Genomic DNA, 19,372 nt, shown 5'->3' with positions numbered 1-19,372 from the left:
CATTCACAAGTTTCAAGACTTACGTTCTAAAGCAGTGAGCGGCACTCACAAGCCACGTGCTATTAATTAAAGTTGCTCCACAGCGATGCATCCCATCCCACTGCAGGCTAGCTTGCCACGGCCATTCTCCCTCCTCTACAGGTGTCCCACCAACGATCCTGAGACTCTGTCTTGAAGTTTTATTCCTTCGTGTCCCACAGCCTGCCAAAGAGAGACAATGCCTTATTTAGCAGTTGCTTCTAAGTATCAAATTGCGTTACTATCTCAATTTTTTTCATACTTTGTGCTCCAATAGTACCAAACATTTTCTCTTGTCCTTACTTTTCCTTAAACTATAGTGGTTCATTAATTTAACATCTATTCATCTTGTAGGATTAAGTCATTCATTACCTCCTCTAGGATGCCTTCTCTAACAATTCCTCTGCCCCCAAACTGGATTAGTTACGGCTTTTTTCATACTTCTATCATCATCATCATTTCTCTCTCTCTCTCTCTGTGTATATACATATATATGTATATATGTCTGTTTATATATACATGTATATATGCTAGTATAGTTACCAGTACTAATTATATATAATTATATATCATATATACACTAATTATATATATTATTTACATATAAGCATTGTTTATAACAGGGTTTATTATATATGCTAATTATATATAGATACACTAATAATATATACACCAATTGTATACATATACATATATAATATTATATATGTGTATATATATTGTTTACAACAGGGTTTCTCAGCCTTGGCTGTAGTGACATTTTTGAGATGCATAATTCTTCACTGTATCCTGTATATGATCCTGTATATGATCGAATGTTCAGAAGAATCCTTGGCCTATACATATTAGATGCCAGTAGCATCCCCCCCACAACCATGATAACCAAAGTCACAGTGGGTCATGATCCCATGGGGGTCAAAATTTCTTTTGCTTGAGACCCATTACTTCAGAATTATGTGTTCATGCATTAATCTGATACATCTAGTCTCACTAGAGTAAAAGCTGCTTTACGCAGGTATTGTATCTCATCCATTTTATATTTCTATTGCTTAATACATCACTAGCACAATAAATATCGGTGGCAAGAATACATGCCATTTACGTAACAGGATTATTCTTTGGTCTCATGTTTAATCAAGCTCATGAATTAACTGATATTCTAAGCTGGTGAGTAGCACATTTCCTTCCATCATTTAAGAAAAATATATTATGTACTAACTGCATAATTATCAAATGTATCCTCTAAATCATGGTGGAGTAATCTGCTGTAGGTGAAGGGAAATACTAGGCCTAGAGTCAGTACTTTTAAAATATAGGTAGGAGTGCCTGGGTGGCTCAGTCAGTTAAGCGTCCAACTCTGGATTTCAGCTCAGGTCACGATCTCACAGTTTGACAGTTCAACCCCACGTCTGGCTCTGCACTGACAGCATGGAGCCTGCTTGGGATTCTCTCTCTCTCTCTCTCTCTCTCTCTCCCCCTCCCTCCCTCTTTGCCCCTCCTCTGCTCATGCTCTCTCTCTCCCTCAAAATAAATAAACTTAAAAAAATAATAAATAAAATATGGGTAAAGATACTATCTGAGCCTTCAGTAATTTTATCAATATATACCCAACCCCATAGTTGCCTGATATTTCCATAGTATGGGATTAACAATCATCATGAAGGGGCACCTGGGTGGCTCAGTCAGTTGGGCATCCGATTTCGGCTCAGGTCATGATCTCAAAGTCCGTGGGTTCAAGCCCCACATTGGGCTCTGTGCTGACACCTCAGATCCTGGAGCCTGCTTCAGATTCTGTCTCCCCCTCTCTCTGCCCCTCCCATGCTCATGCTCTGTCTCTCTCTGTCTCTCAATAATAAATAAACGTTAATTTTTTTTTTTTAATCATCATTAAGGGGCCCCTGGGTGGCGCAGTCGGTTGAGCGTCCGACTTCAGCCAGGTCACGATCTTGCAGTCCGTGAGTTCGAGCCCCACGTCAGACTCTGGGCTGATGGCTCAGAGCCTGGAGCCTGTTTCCGATTCTGTGTCTCCCTCTCTCTCTGCCCCTCCCCCGTTCATGCTCTGTCTCTCTCTGTCCCAAAAATAAATAAACGTTGAAAAAAAATTAAAAAAAAATAAAATAAAATAAAAATCATCATTAAGATTTTGTTTAGAGTAACAATGAGCTCCTGCCTATAGCTGAAAAATGCCAACATGCCGTTTACTTTTATATAATCTTTAGAAAGTGTTTGTAAAAGTATTATTATAGATATCTGCAGCCAGAACACTGAGTCTTTTTTCCCTTCTTTAACAAGTGTACAACTCATTTCCACTATACCTGTGCCACAGACACCCATATATCCACTCCAAAGTTCTCCCAATATTTTTCATTACTTAGTAATAAAATGTGCTTCAACAATAAGATAAAGCACCATGAGCTGTGCACAGATCAATCAAACTTTATTCTGACGCTATAATATCACACAAAGTAAGCCTAAATGATCCAGTGTTAACATTCAAGTAATGCAATTTTAATAAATATGTTACACTTACAACTGTTCAGAAAGTTGTCTGTTTCTGTCTTGTTGATTTCTGAAATACACAGAAATGGTGAATAGAACAGGGCCAGCACATCAGGATTTCATAATGCCTTTGAGTACTTTAAATAGGAAAGGCTGGTTAATTCCGTTATAAGACAGAACCTCTAGATTGTTTAAAAAAAAAAAAAAAGCAACACAGTTAGTTTATCATATGTAGAGCATGTTCATTACCTTGGAGAAAAGGGAGATCTGAACAGCGTTTTTAAACTTTAGTCTGAATGACAGTCACAGAGAGAGTGTCTTTATACTGTCAGTTCCTGTTCCTCTTCCCAGTAATTCTGATTCAGTTTTATGATGAAACCCAGGAATCTGAGTTTCATACCAGAAATAAGATGCAGTATTTCCCCCTTTTGTGGAAATACTTTTCTAAACCATGGTATTGATTCCCTAAATGCAATGATATTTTTACTGACCATTATTTCAGATTTTTTCCCCACTAAACTCACAGGCATCGTCCCATTTGTATAACATTTTTGAATGGCAGGTCCATAAATCCATCCTCACTCTCACTTAAAAAGAATGTTATCTCTCTAATTTTTCTTTCCGCTGAAATTTGCAAAGGCAATTTGCCCTCTTTTCAACTTTAGCGCATGGCTCCTTAGCTTATTTATTTCTCAACAATCAGGCTCTAACCCTATGCAAGCATTAAGCCAACAACAGATACATAAAACTCCACACAGTTAAATGTCCTGATTCAGTAGATTTCCAATGACCAAAACTCTTCTCTTTGAACATGGCAGAATCAGTGTTCTAAATACAAAAATGTTAATGTTAATTTTTCTTTTAGTCTTTAATAGTATTTATATGCCAGAAATCTATATTCTAGAAAGCTTCTTTCTGACTTTCTCCATTCTGGCTATTTTGGGGGGAAATGGCTCAAATAAAGAAGTGACTATTCTCTGTAGATATTAAATATCATCACCTCTTATCTCCTTGTTTCAAATAACCTGTTCTTCTCTAGCTCAGACTTTTCCTAGAGAAAGTTCTGGCTTTGCTCTTGATACTACTTAAAGGGTCATCTTAATGGATGTATATCTACATTGGGCTCTGCACTCAGCATGACTGTGCACTTGGTTTAATGCTCACTGTCTTGAAATTCTTAATATTTTTTATTTTATAATTTGTGCTTTAAAAGTGAAGTCTGGGGGAGCCTGGGTGGCTTAGGCAGTTAAGTCTCCAACTCTTGGTTTTGGCCCAGGTTATGAAGTCACCCTTTGTGATATAGAGCCCCGCACTGGGCTCTGCATTGACAGCACACAGCCTGCTTGGGATTCTCTCTCTCTCCCTCTCTCTGCCCCTCCCCCATCTCTCAAAATAAATGAATAAACTTAAAAATAAAAATAAATAAAAGTGAAGTCTGAAGAGCAATGGGGTATGACATACACAGAGGAGATAACACACAATATATGCGTCCATGGGCTCCTGGCGCCCATTTGCATATGTCATTTGTGATACCCAATGAACTCAGAATTCCAGTGGATCCACAACATTCAGCAAACTCAAAGTGAGTACAAAATAAGTGTGTGATGCTTACCATTAAGGAACCAGGACGCAGTGACAGTCCAGGAGACCATGTTTTCTGTTTGAAGCAGGACTTGCTCAGAACACAGAAAGAAAGCAACAGCATTCTACTAGACACAAACCACCCAAGGGCCCTATTATATCCTTTCTTGCTCCCATTACTTTTTTATATTAGCCAACAGCTTCTGCTGAAAATAATGACATACAAGGACTTTTCAGGTCTTTCTTACTTAAGCCGAAGGTAGAGAACATTGGTAAAATGTGCACATATCAACAAGGGAAAAAAAAAAAACTGTGAAGCTAGTCTTGTATAGTTTTTCTATCGATCTGATTAGAGCCAAATTCATGCATGTGTGAAATACTGTTGTATAATTTTCATAATTCCACATACTTAAATGCTTTTACATTTGCATTTGAAATTGATATTTTACAACATGAAGAGGAACGATACATCTCATGCTAGTAATTTAAAATTTTAATTTTTTCACATAGAATGGCATTAATTAGCAAATAAAAATACCATGACGAGTCAAGAGAGACTGTAGAAGAAAGAAATCTTATATATTAATACTCTTAGTGGTAAGTTTTTGTTGCTTTTTGAAAAGAGTCCAGCATTTGGCACTAGGCCCCATAAATTATGTAGCTGGTCCTAACTACCCAAGTCTTTCTTCCTAAGCAAACAGGGTAGGTGACCATTAGGTCATGCTGCTAGTTAGGTCTATCACCTTTTATGTTAGCACATTATGTTCGTACTTTCTACTTGTTCCCTCTTCTCTATTTTCTAGTGCTGCCATGTTCAATACTGTGTCCACTAGCCACATGTGCCTAGTAGCTCTTGAAATGTGGCTAGTCTAAACCGAAATGTGCTATAAATAACAAAATATACACTAGATTTCAAAGCCTTAGTACAAAAAAAATATATAAAATATCTCATGAATAATTTTTCTATTGACTACTTGTTGAAATAATAATACTTTGATATAGTGGGTTAAATATCAAACTATTTAAATGAAGTTCACATGTTTACTATTGCTTTTTTAATGTGGATACTAGAAAATTTAAGATCATAGGGTTGGCCCACATGGTATTTCTATGACTAGCATTGTTCTATAGCACACAACTCTTAACCAAACATTTATTTCCACTGAGGGTCTACTATATTTCTTCCTTTCTGGTAATGAGGACATACTCCTGCTTATTTCATTCCCCTATCCTCCACACAAAAAGCTCAGACTTTTTAAATTAGTTGTAAAATATATAAAAAATAAGTATAAATAAATTATAAATTTTTCATTGGTAAATGGTCTAAGGAAAGAAGCTATAACAAGGTATATCAATGTAACTTGAAGGCAAATGTGTGAATGGCATGAACCTTTCCATACATCATACTCTCAGAACATAAAATGGAAGCAATAAGAAGAAGAATGTACAAAGCCACTTTCTCCATGTATAATTGGATGCTAGAGCTGAGGTGTAAGTCCCAATACAGAGAAAGAACACAGATCCGGGGTTAATGAGAGATGTGCATAGGAGACATAAGTTTAGGGTAGTAATAAAATTAAAATACTTTATTAGGACCAATTTAGTCCCAAATAAATGTTCTATTGATGGCAAGACTCCATAATTAAAGGATATCCAAAACAATTTTTAAAAGTCAGTGCCTAAGAGGGAACTTGTTGGGATGAGCACTGGGTGTTATATTTAAGTGATTAATCACTAAATTCTATTCCTGAAATCATATGTTACCTAACTTGGATTTTAAATAAATAAATAAATAAATAAATAAATAAATAAATAAATAAATAAAATCAGTGCCTAAGACCAAAACTAACATGGAGCTGTTCTATGTAAGAAAATTAAGCTAAATAACAGAAAGAAACTTACTTTTAATTTCAACTGATTCAGGATCTAATTTAGGGGGTCCTACAGCATCATGCAGCTTTTCAGTTAGAACACGTTGAATAATTTTATTGATGGCTTCAGGATCCTCAGTAGAGCGAAATCTAAAAATCAGCAACATATGAGCCAACACTCCATGTTTCTCTGGACTGTGGATCAAAAAGAAAAACAGAAAAAATGGTTTTAAAGATAAAGTTCAAAATTAGATTTGTGGTAATATCACAATCTATTTTTTTCTTTATCATCCATTTGAAACACACACACAAAACAAATCCATAATGTAATTTAAAAGATCCAATTTGTTTCATTCTATATTCCTATTGTTTTCCACATATAAAACTTCCAACTTAGCCTCCCTGATAGTAAGATAGTATGCTCATGGTGTCCCTTAACACCAAAATATCTAGTTATTAATATAAAAAGATACCCTCTTGTCAACCATTTAATACTATTAAATATACCATATGATCAATGTGAAATCAACTCTGGGTTTGGCCTTCAGGTTTAATTCCCAGTGGCTTAAATCCAGTGAAATCTCCTAAGCAACTCATGCTTTCCTAAACAACTTCTAATCCTAGGGATATTAGAAAGCTTTACCAAATTGTTGTTACTTCATGTGATTATATTTTCAAGATAGAGCATTAATTAGCCTTAGTGTTGTTTGGATGAATTACTTCTTGGAATCATCCTTGACTTCTCTTTCTCATTTTCTGTCAGCTACTCTACCTCCTTTTTTTTTCAGATATAATCAGTTCTCAAAGAATTTTACTCCCCACTATACAGTGTATTGACTTCTCATATAAACGGTAAATGGGAATGTAAATTAGAACCTTATTTTTAGAGGTCAGTTTTGTTTATCAATTATACATTTGATGATCCATTTCTCTGATACAACACTCTCTTCAAATAAACTTTTGTGTGTGCAAAGAGATTTATACAAATGTTTATCATAACCTTGTTTTTAAATCAGAAAAAAATATGTAACAACCCAAGTGTCCATCACAAGGGCATTGGCTAAATCAACCCTGACACATACTTGTAGTGAAATACCATACAACCAATTGTTAAGAAGCTATGTTACTTCTGCAAATGGAATTATTAGAGAGGGAGTTTTTGCCTTCTATTTTATGTGATATTGTGTTATTTGAATTTTATATATTTTATATTGTTTTTGTAATCTGAAAAAACAAATAGGACTTTAATGAGAATATTGTTATGTATCTCACCCCTTTCACTGACTAAGCAACACCGTACAACAATTATTCTTTATTCCTTCTCTTAAACTATTCCTATACTGGTTGACTAATAGAAACAAAAACAAACAAAACTGTCTCTCTACCCCAGCTATTCAATTTATCTCTCACCTTATCACAACAAACCTCCTTGAAAGGGTAAATTACACTGTGCCTCATATTTACTTCCTTGCAATCTACTTCCTCCCTTTCCATCCCACTGAGTCTTTTCTGTACACTAAATGACTTCCTCACTGGCATATCCAGTTAATTATTTCTGGTCATATTACTTGGTCTCTCAGGAGTATTTGTCAATGCTGACCATTCCATGCTTGAAACTTTTTGTCTTTTGTATCAGTGGTGCCTTTCTCATGATACCTCTTTTTTCTTTCTCCTTCCCTATTTCCTTGGCTCCTATTTTTTCCCCATCTCCTTAAGTATTATTTTCTTCAGGCTTTCTTCATCATCATTTTTTTCCTTGAATTACTCTTTTTCTGAAAAATTCTGGTTACATCCACACTCTCTAGTACTTTGATTGAGAATGGGCAAAGGCATATCTTCAACTCAGCTCCCTTTTCCTCCCCCGAGTGAGACTCGTATTTCAGGCTCATGTCCCCTAGTACCTCAGCTTAAAATCTGTAAGACTAACTTCATCTTTTGTACAAACTTGCATTTCTTCTCACTGATTGCAGAAAAAATACTAATGAGTAAGAATGTTACTAAGATGAAGAGGTAAACAAATTGGAAAGTGATTTGGAAGGTAGAACTGGAAGAACATGGTTATTCATAAAATGTGAGGGGCCCAGGAAATGGAGGAGTGTAGGATGATGTCCAGGTTTCCCATTAGTTTCACTTGAGTTAGAGAATTTTCTGTGGAACCTACATGTGGAGATGTGCATGGGCAAGCAGATAGCTCTAGAAATCAGAAAAACAGTTTAGATTGGAAATAGAAATTTGGATTTCGATAGTATGAAGTCATGTGGGTGCATGAAGTCCCCTTCAGAGAGTGAAAAAAGTAAACAAAATTCATAAAGAGGAGAATGAAGAGGGTAAGACAAACCTCATCTACTATGCTATTTTATAGAGGGAAAAATTGGTTATTAAACTAAGGTATATGGCTTAGGTCCCTATTTTTGTAATTAGATTCCCAAAGAACAATTCAATAATATAGCCACCAATAATACTCGTCCCTTACCTCACCTTGCAAATGCTTTCTTATGGATTTAGAGAATGAGTAAAGCAAATTATAATCCGTGCCTTAGAACAGTTGTCAAATGAATATTGGTTTAATTGAATTATATCATATCATTAATATTTCCAAGAGTATTTATTACTAGCCAAGTTAACAGCTTTAGTTTTAAATTATATTCAGAAGTCAGCATTTTAGATTTACATACCTGAACCTGATAATGTGAGGCTTGACAAACTCTCCCCTCAATGGAGATTTATGAAATGCATTTTTTACCTGTTCCAAAAATATTCAACATACATCAGCAAGAATAATTTTCTACAAGTCAATTTAAAGCTCTATGGAAAATTTAAAAACAAAACAAAGCAAAACAAGAAACATTAATCAACATTTCACAATTCACTCAACTTGAAGAATCTCAAAGAATCTTTTCTGGTATTCTACTCAGTAATTTCAACTGAACTCTGCCTTAGGAGTTATCTGGGAACCACAGTAGTTGGCCAAGAATGACATCTGCTGTGTACACTCAGAAAGAGACTAAAAAGGAATAAACACACTGTTTTATGAAAAGAAAGAGTAAATATTCATACCCTGAGATACAGACTTCTACTGTAGGTAAACAAAGAAAATTGAATAGTTCTGCCAACTGATGGTTGGATCATAGATGTGGGTGTATGACAGTGTCATGTGGTTCTTAAACCTTGTGAAGAAGTTACCAAATATCCTGGCATTATCTGCACCCACTTCAGTACTCAAAATGCTCTTAGAAAGGCCCATGTGAACTAGGATACTTAGCCTAATATGTTCTGTAAGGTTTACTTTAATAAGATACCAGAATGTATCTTGTGGAGATATTTCTTACTACTATAATTAAGAATTCTATCCAACTTGGAGCTCCTGGGTGGCTCAGTCGGTTAAGTGTCTGACTTCATCGCAGGTCATGATCACATGGTCCGTGAGTTTGAGCCCCGCGTGGGACTATGTGCTGACTGCTCGGAGTTTGGAGCTTGCTTCCAATTCTATGTCTCCCTCTCCCTCTCTGCCCCTCTCCAGCTCGTGCTGTCTCTCTCTCTCTCTCGGTCTCAAACATAAATAAAAACATTTAAAAAAAAAATTTTTTTAAAGAATTCTAGCCAGGGGCGCCTGGGTGGCGCAGTCGGTTAAGCGTCCGACTTCAGCCAGGTCACGATCTCGCGGTCCGGGAGTTCGAGCCCCGCGTCGGGCTCTGGGCTGATGGCTCAGAGCCTGGAGCCTGTTTCCGATTCTGTGTCTCTCTCTCTCTCTCTGCCCCTCCCCCGTTCATGCTCTGTCTCTCTCTGTCCCAAAAATAAATAAACGTTGAAAAAAAAATTAAAAAAAAAGAATTCTAGCCAAATTAAAATTTTAAATTAGAAGTCAAGGTAAACATGTCAAGTATTTCTTGGTTTCAAGTGTGTGATTATTAACCAAACACAGTTACTACAAGCTAGTGATTGACTGACAGGAACAATGAGCCTTTTTATTCTTTCATATCTTTTGCTGACTCCTCTTTGTGCCCAAGAGCAGTTACTTCAATTATAAGACAGATCAGCATAGTACAAGTGAGTCCTCTAATGACAACATTCACTTGGATATTTTTATTTAAGGGCTTATATTTAATCAAATAATTTAAAAATTATTATTAATTTTAAGAGTGTTCAAGAGTCCTATCTATATTCCTTCATACGTAAATCATTTTGGATCTTATAAAATTTATTTTAGTGAATGTCACAAAAAACAAGGCAAATAGTTGCATCTTTTTTGACCTTTTTAGTTCCATTTTCTTTTCTTTATTATATATACATATATATATATATATGTAGTCTTAGAAGAGAGTATATTCATATACAGTCTATATATATGTGTATATGTATATATATAATATAGTTTTAGAAGAGAGTATATTCAGATATCTTCCTGATTTGTTGTTTATAAGTACAAATTCAACCAGGATTTGACCCCCTCCTTACAAATGTATTTAAATCCTCAGGCTTCTAGTCTATTAGGCAGTTTCTATGCACATAACTGCCATTATGTTCTCACTCAGGATATTGGATATGGAAGACAATTTTAAAATTATCTAGTCTAATACCTTAATTTTCACATAAGAAAATTTGTCCAGAATGAAAATTGGTAACAGGTGATTCTAAAACTAAGTGTCCCAACTTCTAGTTTAGGGTATTTTCCATCACATCATATGCCACAAATTACCTCATACACTGTCAGGAAAAGTCCAAATTATTCTCTAAGTAATCTGATAATGATTCAAATCATCACACAGACTGTTGCTCTCTTGGCCTAAACTGATAATTTTTCCACTTTTTAAAATATTTGATTCATCTCTGAGGATGAATGTTGATGTCTTAAAGGTAGAGATGAGTATCCATGTATTTCCTATAGACTCTTATACCAAAAACCAGCTCAAGGTCAGATAGTTTTGAATACCAAAATACCATTCAAGTATGTGTCTGAATAGTTTCAGTCTCATGGTCTTTTGCTCAAGGTGTCTTCTATAGGATACAACAGTCATATTTTGGGTCACCCTCACATTCCCAAAATTCCTGGACTCCACTCATCAAGATTGTAGCACTAGCTATGGAAGAGCAAGTAGGTGGGACATGAAGGAAAGTCTACAGTTCACTCGCCTCAGCCCTGCAAGGTGTGCTCTCCAAGTCATGTACTGTCAGTTTGTTTTATATCTTTCAGGCAGGGCTGCTTCCCATTTTTCAAAGATACACAAGATCAGTTGAATGGATGTTTTGGAAGCTAGGTACCAAAACTTATTATATAAAGTGATTGCAAATGCCTAGAAATGGAGAAAAAAGTGCTTACCATTGATTCAATTCTCTGGCTCATTTCAGTGAAATTTTTAGAAGCCTCTTTTCCAAAGTCATCATATAGTTTGTTACTTGTAAATGACAATGTGCTATAGTAATTGTAGGTCTTCCTTTGGTCTATGAGGAGAGAGGGAAAAAAACCCATAATACTTTTAATCAGATGTGTGTAAAACATCATTATTTCCCTGTTTAGACCGGAAAGAGTGTCCTACCCCAGGTCGTCATCTCCATTATCTTGCCCTGAGCTTCCTGGTTATCTCAGAATAAAAAACAACACTCATCATCATAAGATTTAGAGTGTAAAAGCCATAAGAAATGCTTGGTGTTCCTGCGGGCTGATTAGTCATTTGTTACCCATTCCTGAATTAGCCACGAGAGGCAGCAAGTTACACCATCAGAACGTACAAACAAGAATGGACTCAGCAGTCAGAGAAAGATAAACATCATATGATTTCACTCATATGTGGAATTTAAGAAATGAAACAGATAAACAGAGGGGAAGGGAAGGAAAAATAAGATAAAAACAGAGAGGGAGACAAACCATTTGAGACTTTTAAATACAGAGAACAAACTGAGGGTTGCTACAGGGGTGTTGAGTGGGGGAATGGGCGAAATGGGTGATGGGCATTAAGGAGGGAATTTGTGGGGATGAGAATTGGGTGTTATATATAAGTGATGAATCACTAAATTCTACTCCTGAAACCATCATTACACTATAAGTTAACTTACTTGGATTTAAATTTTTTAAAGAAGTGTCAAAATAAAATGGACTCAGAAGTTTCCAAAGAGTAAACTTGTTTTTTTTTGTTTTTTTTTTGTTTTTTGTTTGTTTTTGGTTTTTTTTGAGACAGAGAGAGACAGAGCATGAACGGGGGAGGGGCAGAGAGAGAGGAGACACAGAATTGGAAGCAGGCTCCAGGCTCTGAGCCATCAGCCCAGAGGCCGAGGCGGGGCTTCAACTCACGGACCATGAGACTGTGACCTGAGCTGAAGTCGGACGCTTAACCGACTGAGCCACCCGGGCGCCCCTAGTAAACTTACTATTATATTCCAGAAGTAGATTTCTTCCAATTCAGGAAACTACATATCAATTCTGGCCACAGGGACCATAGTGTAAGAAAATGTTTTGGGGCTAAAGAAGGAGATAAGGGTAGAGATGAAAATGCTTGGAGTTCAGGTAGAGAGCTAGAGCTGCCATCTGATATAACCTTCCAGGGACACTTAATTTCACCTGACTCCCTTCTCACTCCACTTATTTTCTCCCACCAGCCATAAGGAGTGTCCTGTTTCCTTAGCCATTGTCTACACTTTCTTCATCCGGTTTAAGCAGCCCTCATTTTGGGCCTGCTGAAAATTAACGCAGTATTCATCTACCCTTCTATACCTGAAGCAAGCATGGGACCTTAAGAAGATTCATTAATTCAACAAATATTAATTCTTCTATGAAAGACTCTGTATTGAGTATTAGGAATATAATGGTGATCAAGACAGTTGTGTGTGGTTATTGTAGGAGAATGGAGTGTGCCTCACGCAATCTCAATTTCTTTCCTCTTCTCTCTTGCTTTTCATTCTTTTCCTCTTCACTTGAACCCCAGAGGAAAGGGAAACTAACATTAGTTTACTATATTCTCCATGGGAAGGCAGTATGTCCACATTTAACAGGTAAAGACTACAGTCTCAGAAATGTAAGGAAATTGCCCAACTCTAACATGACATAGCCAGAAAAGACAGAACTGGATTTCAAGTCAAGTTCTAATTCTCATAACACAAACTTTCTTTACATACCACTTTTTGGGTGGGAAAAACCAAACCCACTCACTGAAGCTGTATAAGAAGTCTCTCATACATAAGAGTTTTGGGAAAAAACTACTGGTAAATTTCAAAAGAATATCCGAGCCCACAGAGGATTTGGTTGGGTTGGCAAGGCTAGGGAATGGCTAAGGAATGGTCAGTGATGCAAAAGATGTTGGATGGCAGCCTGAAATGTTAGGACCTCCTGGAAATGAGCCACCAAAGTGAGGTGCTAGGGAGGTTTTGCCTTGTTCCCTCTTTCCTTACCTCCCTTTCACTGAACGGTCTTGCCCTGAAAGGCCAGAATGACCTGAAATCCAGGAAGTTCCCTGGAAATACACATAATCCCAAAGAAGCTTTTTAATTTATTGAAATACTGAACATTGGGTCTAAATTGGGCATAATAATCCTCATTTCTAACAAGCTCCCATGTAATACTACTGGTGGGGTACCTATCCCCTCACTGAAAAGTAGAAAGAACTGACTTATACATATTATTCTTATTCTGTTTTAAATTATTAGATTGACTTTTTGAAACTGCCATTTGTATAAGCCAAATATGCTCAAATGTGACAATTTCATGTTTCACCCAAATGAACAACTTATCTGTAGTCAATATTTTACTTTGTTGAAGAGACTCAAATAGGTCACCAAGAGTCAAAATATATTCCCAGTTGCCAAAATTATATGGCATGTGTAGTTGTTGGGAAATATTATTGAGGAATACTAACAGAAAAGTAAGAAAAATAAGGATGAACACTAGCTTGCTGATAATTTTCTAACAAGTTCCTGAATCTGTAACCTATAAGGATATTGCTCATAAGAGAGTCACCTCCTGTCAGACAATTTACAAAAGGGCAAAAAGGCAGACCTAAAGGCCCCTGGATAGAAGCCGCCCACACAATTCTATGCTGTCCTGGACTTTTTGCCAAAATGATGTTTTTTTCAAGGTGAATTACCTCCATCCTAACTTGTCTGTTTCCGTAACTATTTGGTTTAGTTGGTTATCTAGGTGTGCCAACTCCTCAATGCTCATGTGCTATATCCACTCTGTTCTTTGTTTATATCTCCAAACAGAGGGCGGGTCATACATGTAAGACAGTAACACATATCACAACAATCACTATTTATTCAGATGTGCTGTGTGGGCAGTGGAAGTTGAGTGTTCCATATTACCATACTGATCATCCAGACAATAGGATCCAGGAACAAGTTACTGGAAAAACCTTGCCAGGTTTTCATTTTATGCATGTGAGTAAGATTTGTAAGCCTTATAATGCATGGCTTAGAAAAAGCAAAGGAGAAATAGTAAGAAACATTTTCTCTCACTTCAGTAATGAAACCTCTAGCATTACTAGGAATTCCTTGTGAAGTCAGACAAACCAAAGTATGCCCCCATGAAGATATCATACATATGATTTACTAATCTTTTTTTAAGTTTATTTATTTTGAGAGAGACAGAGACAGTATGAGCAGGAGAGGGGCAGAGAGAGAAAGGGAGAGAGACAATCCCAAGCAGGCCAGATCTGCATTGTCAGCACAGCCCAACCCAGGACTCAAACTCACGAACCGTAAGATCATGACCTGAGCTGAAACCAAGAGTCAGACACTTGACAGACTGAGCCACCTAGATACCCCTCACTAATCTTTATCATACAGTGCTAGGCATCTGTAGAGAGAAATAATGATGTTTATAATATAATGAGACTCAATATATTCATAACAGAACTATAGAATTAAGTTATTTTAGCCATTCTTTTTTTTTTTTTTTTAGTTAAAAACATGCTCCAGAGAAATCATCAAAATATAGATACTCCAAATTTAAAGATTTGTGTGTGGGCAAATTCTACCAAAACAAGTATTTACTTTAAATATTTTTACTTTAAACTACCCAGAAATGGTCCACCTTGCTTTAGAAATTGAGATTGGATTTGAGATTGGAATTGAGATTATGTCTGCTAGTGGAAGTAGATAACCAATTTACTGATCATACTGTCTCTTTATAGGAAAGCAACTTGTGCAAATTTGCAATTAAATTTGAATCAAGTGATTAGCTTCTTTGGTTACAGTGTCTTGACATCAAAGAATTAGTTAGTCACTAAGGGAGATATTAAGCCAATAGGTCATAGTGGAGTCAAGTAATTACAACCCCAAGCAAAGTAGAGGGAAACTTCAGAAGGGTTGTTATAGAAAAATAGTCCTAAAGCACCCTGGGGACCTTTCTAATAACATAGCACACTCATGGTTCACCTAGATGTGAGACACCTGACTACCAGAGTGAACCTCTTTATAATTAACCTTCTCAGCATATCCTATCCTCTTTAATCACATGTAATATATTCCGAGATTAGATTTAAAATAACAGAAATGGGCACTTATTCAACAATATATCATTATGAGCATTTTTCTATCTTACTCGTAAAGAATAGAGCCTACTTCTCTCTGATCCTTGATTATGTAATTAATTTATTGGGCTCTCAGGATTTCAATAAGTTGGAATAATTTTAAATCAAGGTGATTGTCCTATGTCTTCAAACAACTCAACACAGTGGACTCTAACTCTCCTATGGTCTTCCTATTTAATATTTGATTATCGCTTATTAACGAATATTAAAACTAGCATGCTATTCCCAGCAGGAAGCATTGCTACATCAAAGATAGATGAAAGAATCCTTCTTGGCTTGTGAGGATTAAGTAAGAGACAGGTAGGTAAAGAATTCTTTGTACCAGCTATGCAAATAAGTTGTGGGCATGAATGAATAGGCCTGAGGCAAATCAAAACTGGAATGCACAAGAGGAAATATTTGGGGGTAAATCACATGATGCCAGGGCAGCCCATACTTACTGTATCTCACATAATGAACAGTAAGTCCAATGCACACTGCCAGGACAATCAGGGATATAAAAGTGATGAGGCCAATAGCCCAGGGCTCCAAACAAGTTCTCTTTCTGGCCCTCACCACAGCTCGCCTGAGAAAGAAAGCAAATAAATGGGTTATATCACAGTATGTGCCACATGTATTCCTTAGTTAAAGCAGACATTTCTGGGGAATTCAGGACACTCAGGTGGTAGAGTACTGTTTTGGTTTAGAGCACGCCCTGGTCCCAGGCTGCTGAAGCTAATCCCGGCCTCTGGTTGCCTGACCTTAGGCAAGTAATTTGACATCTCTGTGCCTGTTTCCTCATCCATAACGTGAAGATGATAATGACAGTACGTATCTCACTGGATTTTTTAATTTTTTTTTAACTTTTATTTATTTTTGAGACAGAGAGAGACAGAGCATGAATGGGGGAGGGACAGAGAGAGAGGAAGACACAGAATCGGAAGCAGGCTCCAGGCTCTGAGCCATCAGCCCAGAGCCCGACGCGGGGCTCAAACTCACGGGCCGCGAGATCGTGACCTGAGCTGAAGTCGGACGCTTAACCGACTGAGCCACCCAGGCACCCCTCATTGGATTTTTGTAAGGATTATATGAATTACTATATGTAAAGTGTCTACCACAGTGCCTGGCATGTAGAAAGTGCTGTGTAAGTGTTAGTTATGATTTACAGAGCTGGCTAGGTTCAAAATACTGAGTTAGGCACTGTAGAGGTTATAAAAATGTTTAAAGCCTATTTCTACCACTCTAGAATCTTAAATGGTCCATGAAACGCATTACAGCTTGATCTATACTATTCCAGATAGAATTTCTAATTCTATTCTCCTTCCATTTTTCTAATTTGTCTCCAAACAAACTTTGAAGATACACATAAAAGATACCCAGAACTCTCTTCCAAAGAACCTGTTTGACTCCAAATTTCAGTAACACTGCAGGAAATCCCTTCTGTGTAAGATTCCCTCAACCTCTCCCATTTGTTCTTTCTTCAAAAGCATGTTACTGAAAAATGTTTGTCAACCAGGTTTTTGTTTAATTATCACAGTTGCTGTTCCCTTGTGCTATAATAGTTGCTAAGCAAACTCAAAAGTTGGAGAAAATAAAATAATAAGTCAGAGTTGCTGTTATTTTAAATAAGGATTCTGTTATTTTAAATGTCTTGAGATACTGGTAGAATCATTGGCACGTATGCTTGTCTCCAGAGCACTGTCTGGTACATGAGGACTGGTGAGAAAGTGTGGTGCTATCCTGGAGGAACACGGGAAGTTCAACCAAAATAAAGAGGACTCTGAGTCACCTCTTTCCTTAGTAGGTATGAAACTTGGAAAAATCATTTAAACTCTGAACTAAGTTGCCCATTCATTGATAAGGGACAGGATAGCCATTCTGTCTAAAGCACATGATTGATTGCAGAATCCTGCATGAGGTCATGAATGTGAAAACTTCTTGCAAACTGGAAAGCATTTTGCAATAAATAATTTTTGCTTACAGGAATCAAGGGGACTCTGTTTCCAGTTATGGAGGACGAGGAAGTGATATCATTTTGGTCCCTATCATACCTCATCATACCCTGGCTCTGTCTCAATGTTTTATTCTGTGGGAACACTGTCACAGAAGTCAATACTATCATCATTGAGATATGATTCTGCCCCTCCTGAAAACACAGAGATATAGGGAAAGACTCCAGAGACTCTGTTTGGTCTCCTCCCTTGTTCCTGTGATTTTCCTATGGGATTATAGCCAAGGAAACTTCACCTTCCTCTCCCCCGTCTCTTCAATCTTCAGTCCTCCCTTGAGTGATATTCCAAACACCTGATCCTAGAATGGCAATTACTGCAATATAAAAAGACTGCTCCACGAGGAGGTTATTATTTTTTATGTGCAAATGTGCCTAAGAAACCTAAAAACTGATCCCTGCTCCTTCATCTCTGAATGCTTGCTATTCACCTGTTGCAGAAGAAAGGAGATGGATATAGCAGACGTAAGCAAAACTTTGGGGGGAATGTGGGGAGGGAAGGGCTTCTCAACTAATGTCAAAACATGCCAGGTGAAGAATATGAATTTGTAATTGTTGGAAATGTGCTGTAATTATCAAAAATATATTATCACTATGTAGAGTTGTGAAATATGGCAGAAATTCTAATTGCTCTATGATGACTTTTAATCAAGACAGCAAAGTAAAACAATGCAGCTGTTAAATTGATGGGGTAAATCGAGAAGTATTAAAATTCAAATAGTCAATGATATATTTTAATGAAAAAATGTTGCAGAAATATATGCATTCTATGTTCCAGTTGTTTTTAAATAATGAAACTACATGTGTGCATAGCAAAATGTAGAGAAAGAGACACAAAATTACTAATAGCAAGAAGTGGAATAGCAGAAATATGAGAGACTTTCATTTTATTTACTTTTTGTGTTATGATGCATTCATTTTTTTAAAACCACAAACATAATAGCTTTTGAACTAAACAAAAGAGAGAGAGAGAGATTTTTAAAAAGGTAAAAAAAAATTAACAAGGAAGATTATACCTGTCTTTTTATGGATTTCCCATCACTATTGTGCCCAAGGTACTGTCCTAACCCCCACGATTCACAACAATTTTGGTGATGCTCTGTCTTTGGTAATTTGAAGGAACAACAGGGACAGCATGGGACAAGAGAAAAGGGAATCTACCAAAAACACTTTGAATAAACAATTAAGAGAGTCTGATTCTGAGTCCTGCCACCAATTTATTTATTGTATAATCTTGTACCAATAGATTCTCTTATTCTCTCTCTTATTTTCTTCAGGTCAAAACCAGAGATAATAATTTCAGACCCCACCTAACATGATGAGCTATATAGAGATTAAAATGGTAAATTTTTTTTTATTACTCTGGGTTCACAAGTAGAAAACAGTCAGCAAGGACTGTTATTAGTATCGTTATTTTCATTATTAATAATAATGGTAATGACCACATTGCTGAGATGTTAGTCATTTGAAACATTATCTTTTCTCTTCCCAGTCTATATGGCATTGTTTTTCAAACTGATTCACCCTGTTTCTTAATTACTTTTTTTGTTGCTCTCTCAGCAAGAGATCCAATATTAAATTATTCCTAATTACATGTGGTTGAAGTATGCTCAAAAAAAATAGGTAAAATGGAGGAATAAAGTGCCTATCAATAGACACTTAATGTAATTAACCCCTCTTGTACAGAAATCCTGTCCGATTGTTGTGGCCTGTTGAAACTTTTCTGAACCTTTTCATGTAAAATCACACCTTCAGACAGACTAGATAAATTCTAATACTTTCAGTGGCATCAAATTTCCTTTTTTCTGTGATTTTTCTTTTCGGTTTGAGGACATGTGTGATTAGATAATGAATATAGCAAGTGAATACAGCAAATAAAATATGGGTACATTTTTAGA

The 19,372-nt window shown here is 36.5% G+C and overlaps 1 protein-coding gene across 2 annotated transcripts in view; it reads right to left on the bottom strand.

The window, feature by feature from the left end:
• The window catches only part of LOC101088329 (transmembrane protease serine 11E), a 43,010-nt gene that overhangs the window by 11,693 nt on the left and 11,945 nt on the right, over positions 1-19,372 (bottom strand). Inside the window, exons 2-8 of one of the 2 annotated variants that reach the window (XM_019829425.2) lie at positions 15,928-16,052; positions 11,287-11,408; positions 8,645-8,712; positions 6,001-6,164; positions 4,130-4,174; positions 2,549-2,587; positions 24-201 (exon numbers count right to left, since the gene is read on the bottom strand). In XM_019829425.2, the coding sequence (XP_019684984.1) occupies positions 24-201; positions 2,549-2,587; positions 4,130-4,174; positions 6,001-6,164; positions 8,645-8,712; positions 11,287-11,408; positions 15,928-16,052 (741 nt within the window). The remainder of the gene's footprint in view (positions 1-23; positions 202-2,548; positions 2,588-4,129; positions 4,175-6,000; positions 6,165-8,644; positions 8,713-11,286; positions 11,409-15,927; positions 16,053-19,372) is intronic. The other variant, XM_019829426.2, reaches the window with a different exon arrangement.

This window comes from Felis catus, chromosome B1, assembly GCF_018350175.1.
Source record: "Felis catus isolate Fca126 chromosome B1, F.catus_Fca126_mat1.0, whole genome shotgun sequence".
Taxonomy (NCBI): domain Eukaryota; kingdom Metazoa; phylum Chordata; class Mammalia; order Carnivora; family Felidae; genus Felis; species Felis catus.
Note: the sequence above shows the minus strand (reverse complement) of the source record. Positions and strands in the feature narration are given on the sequence as shown.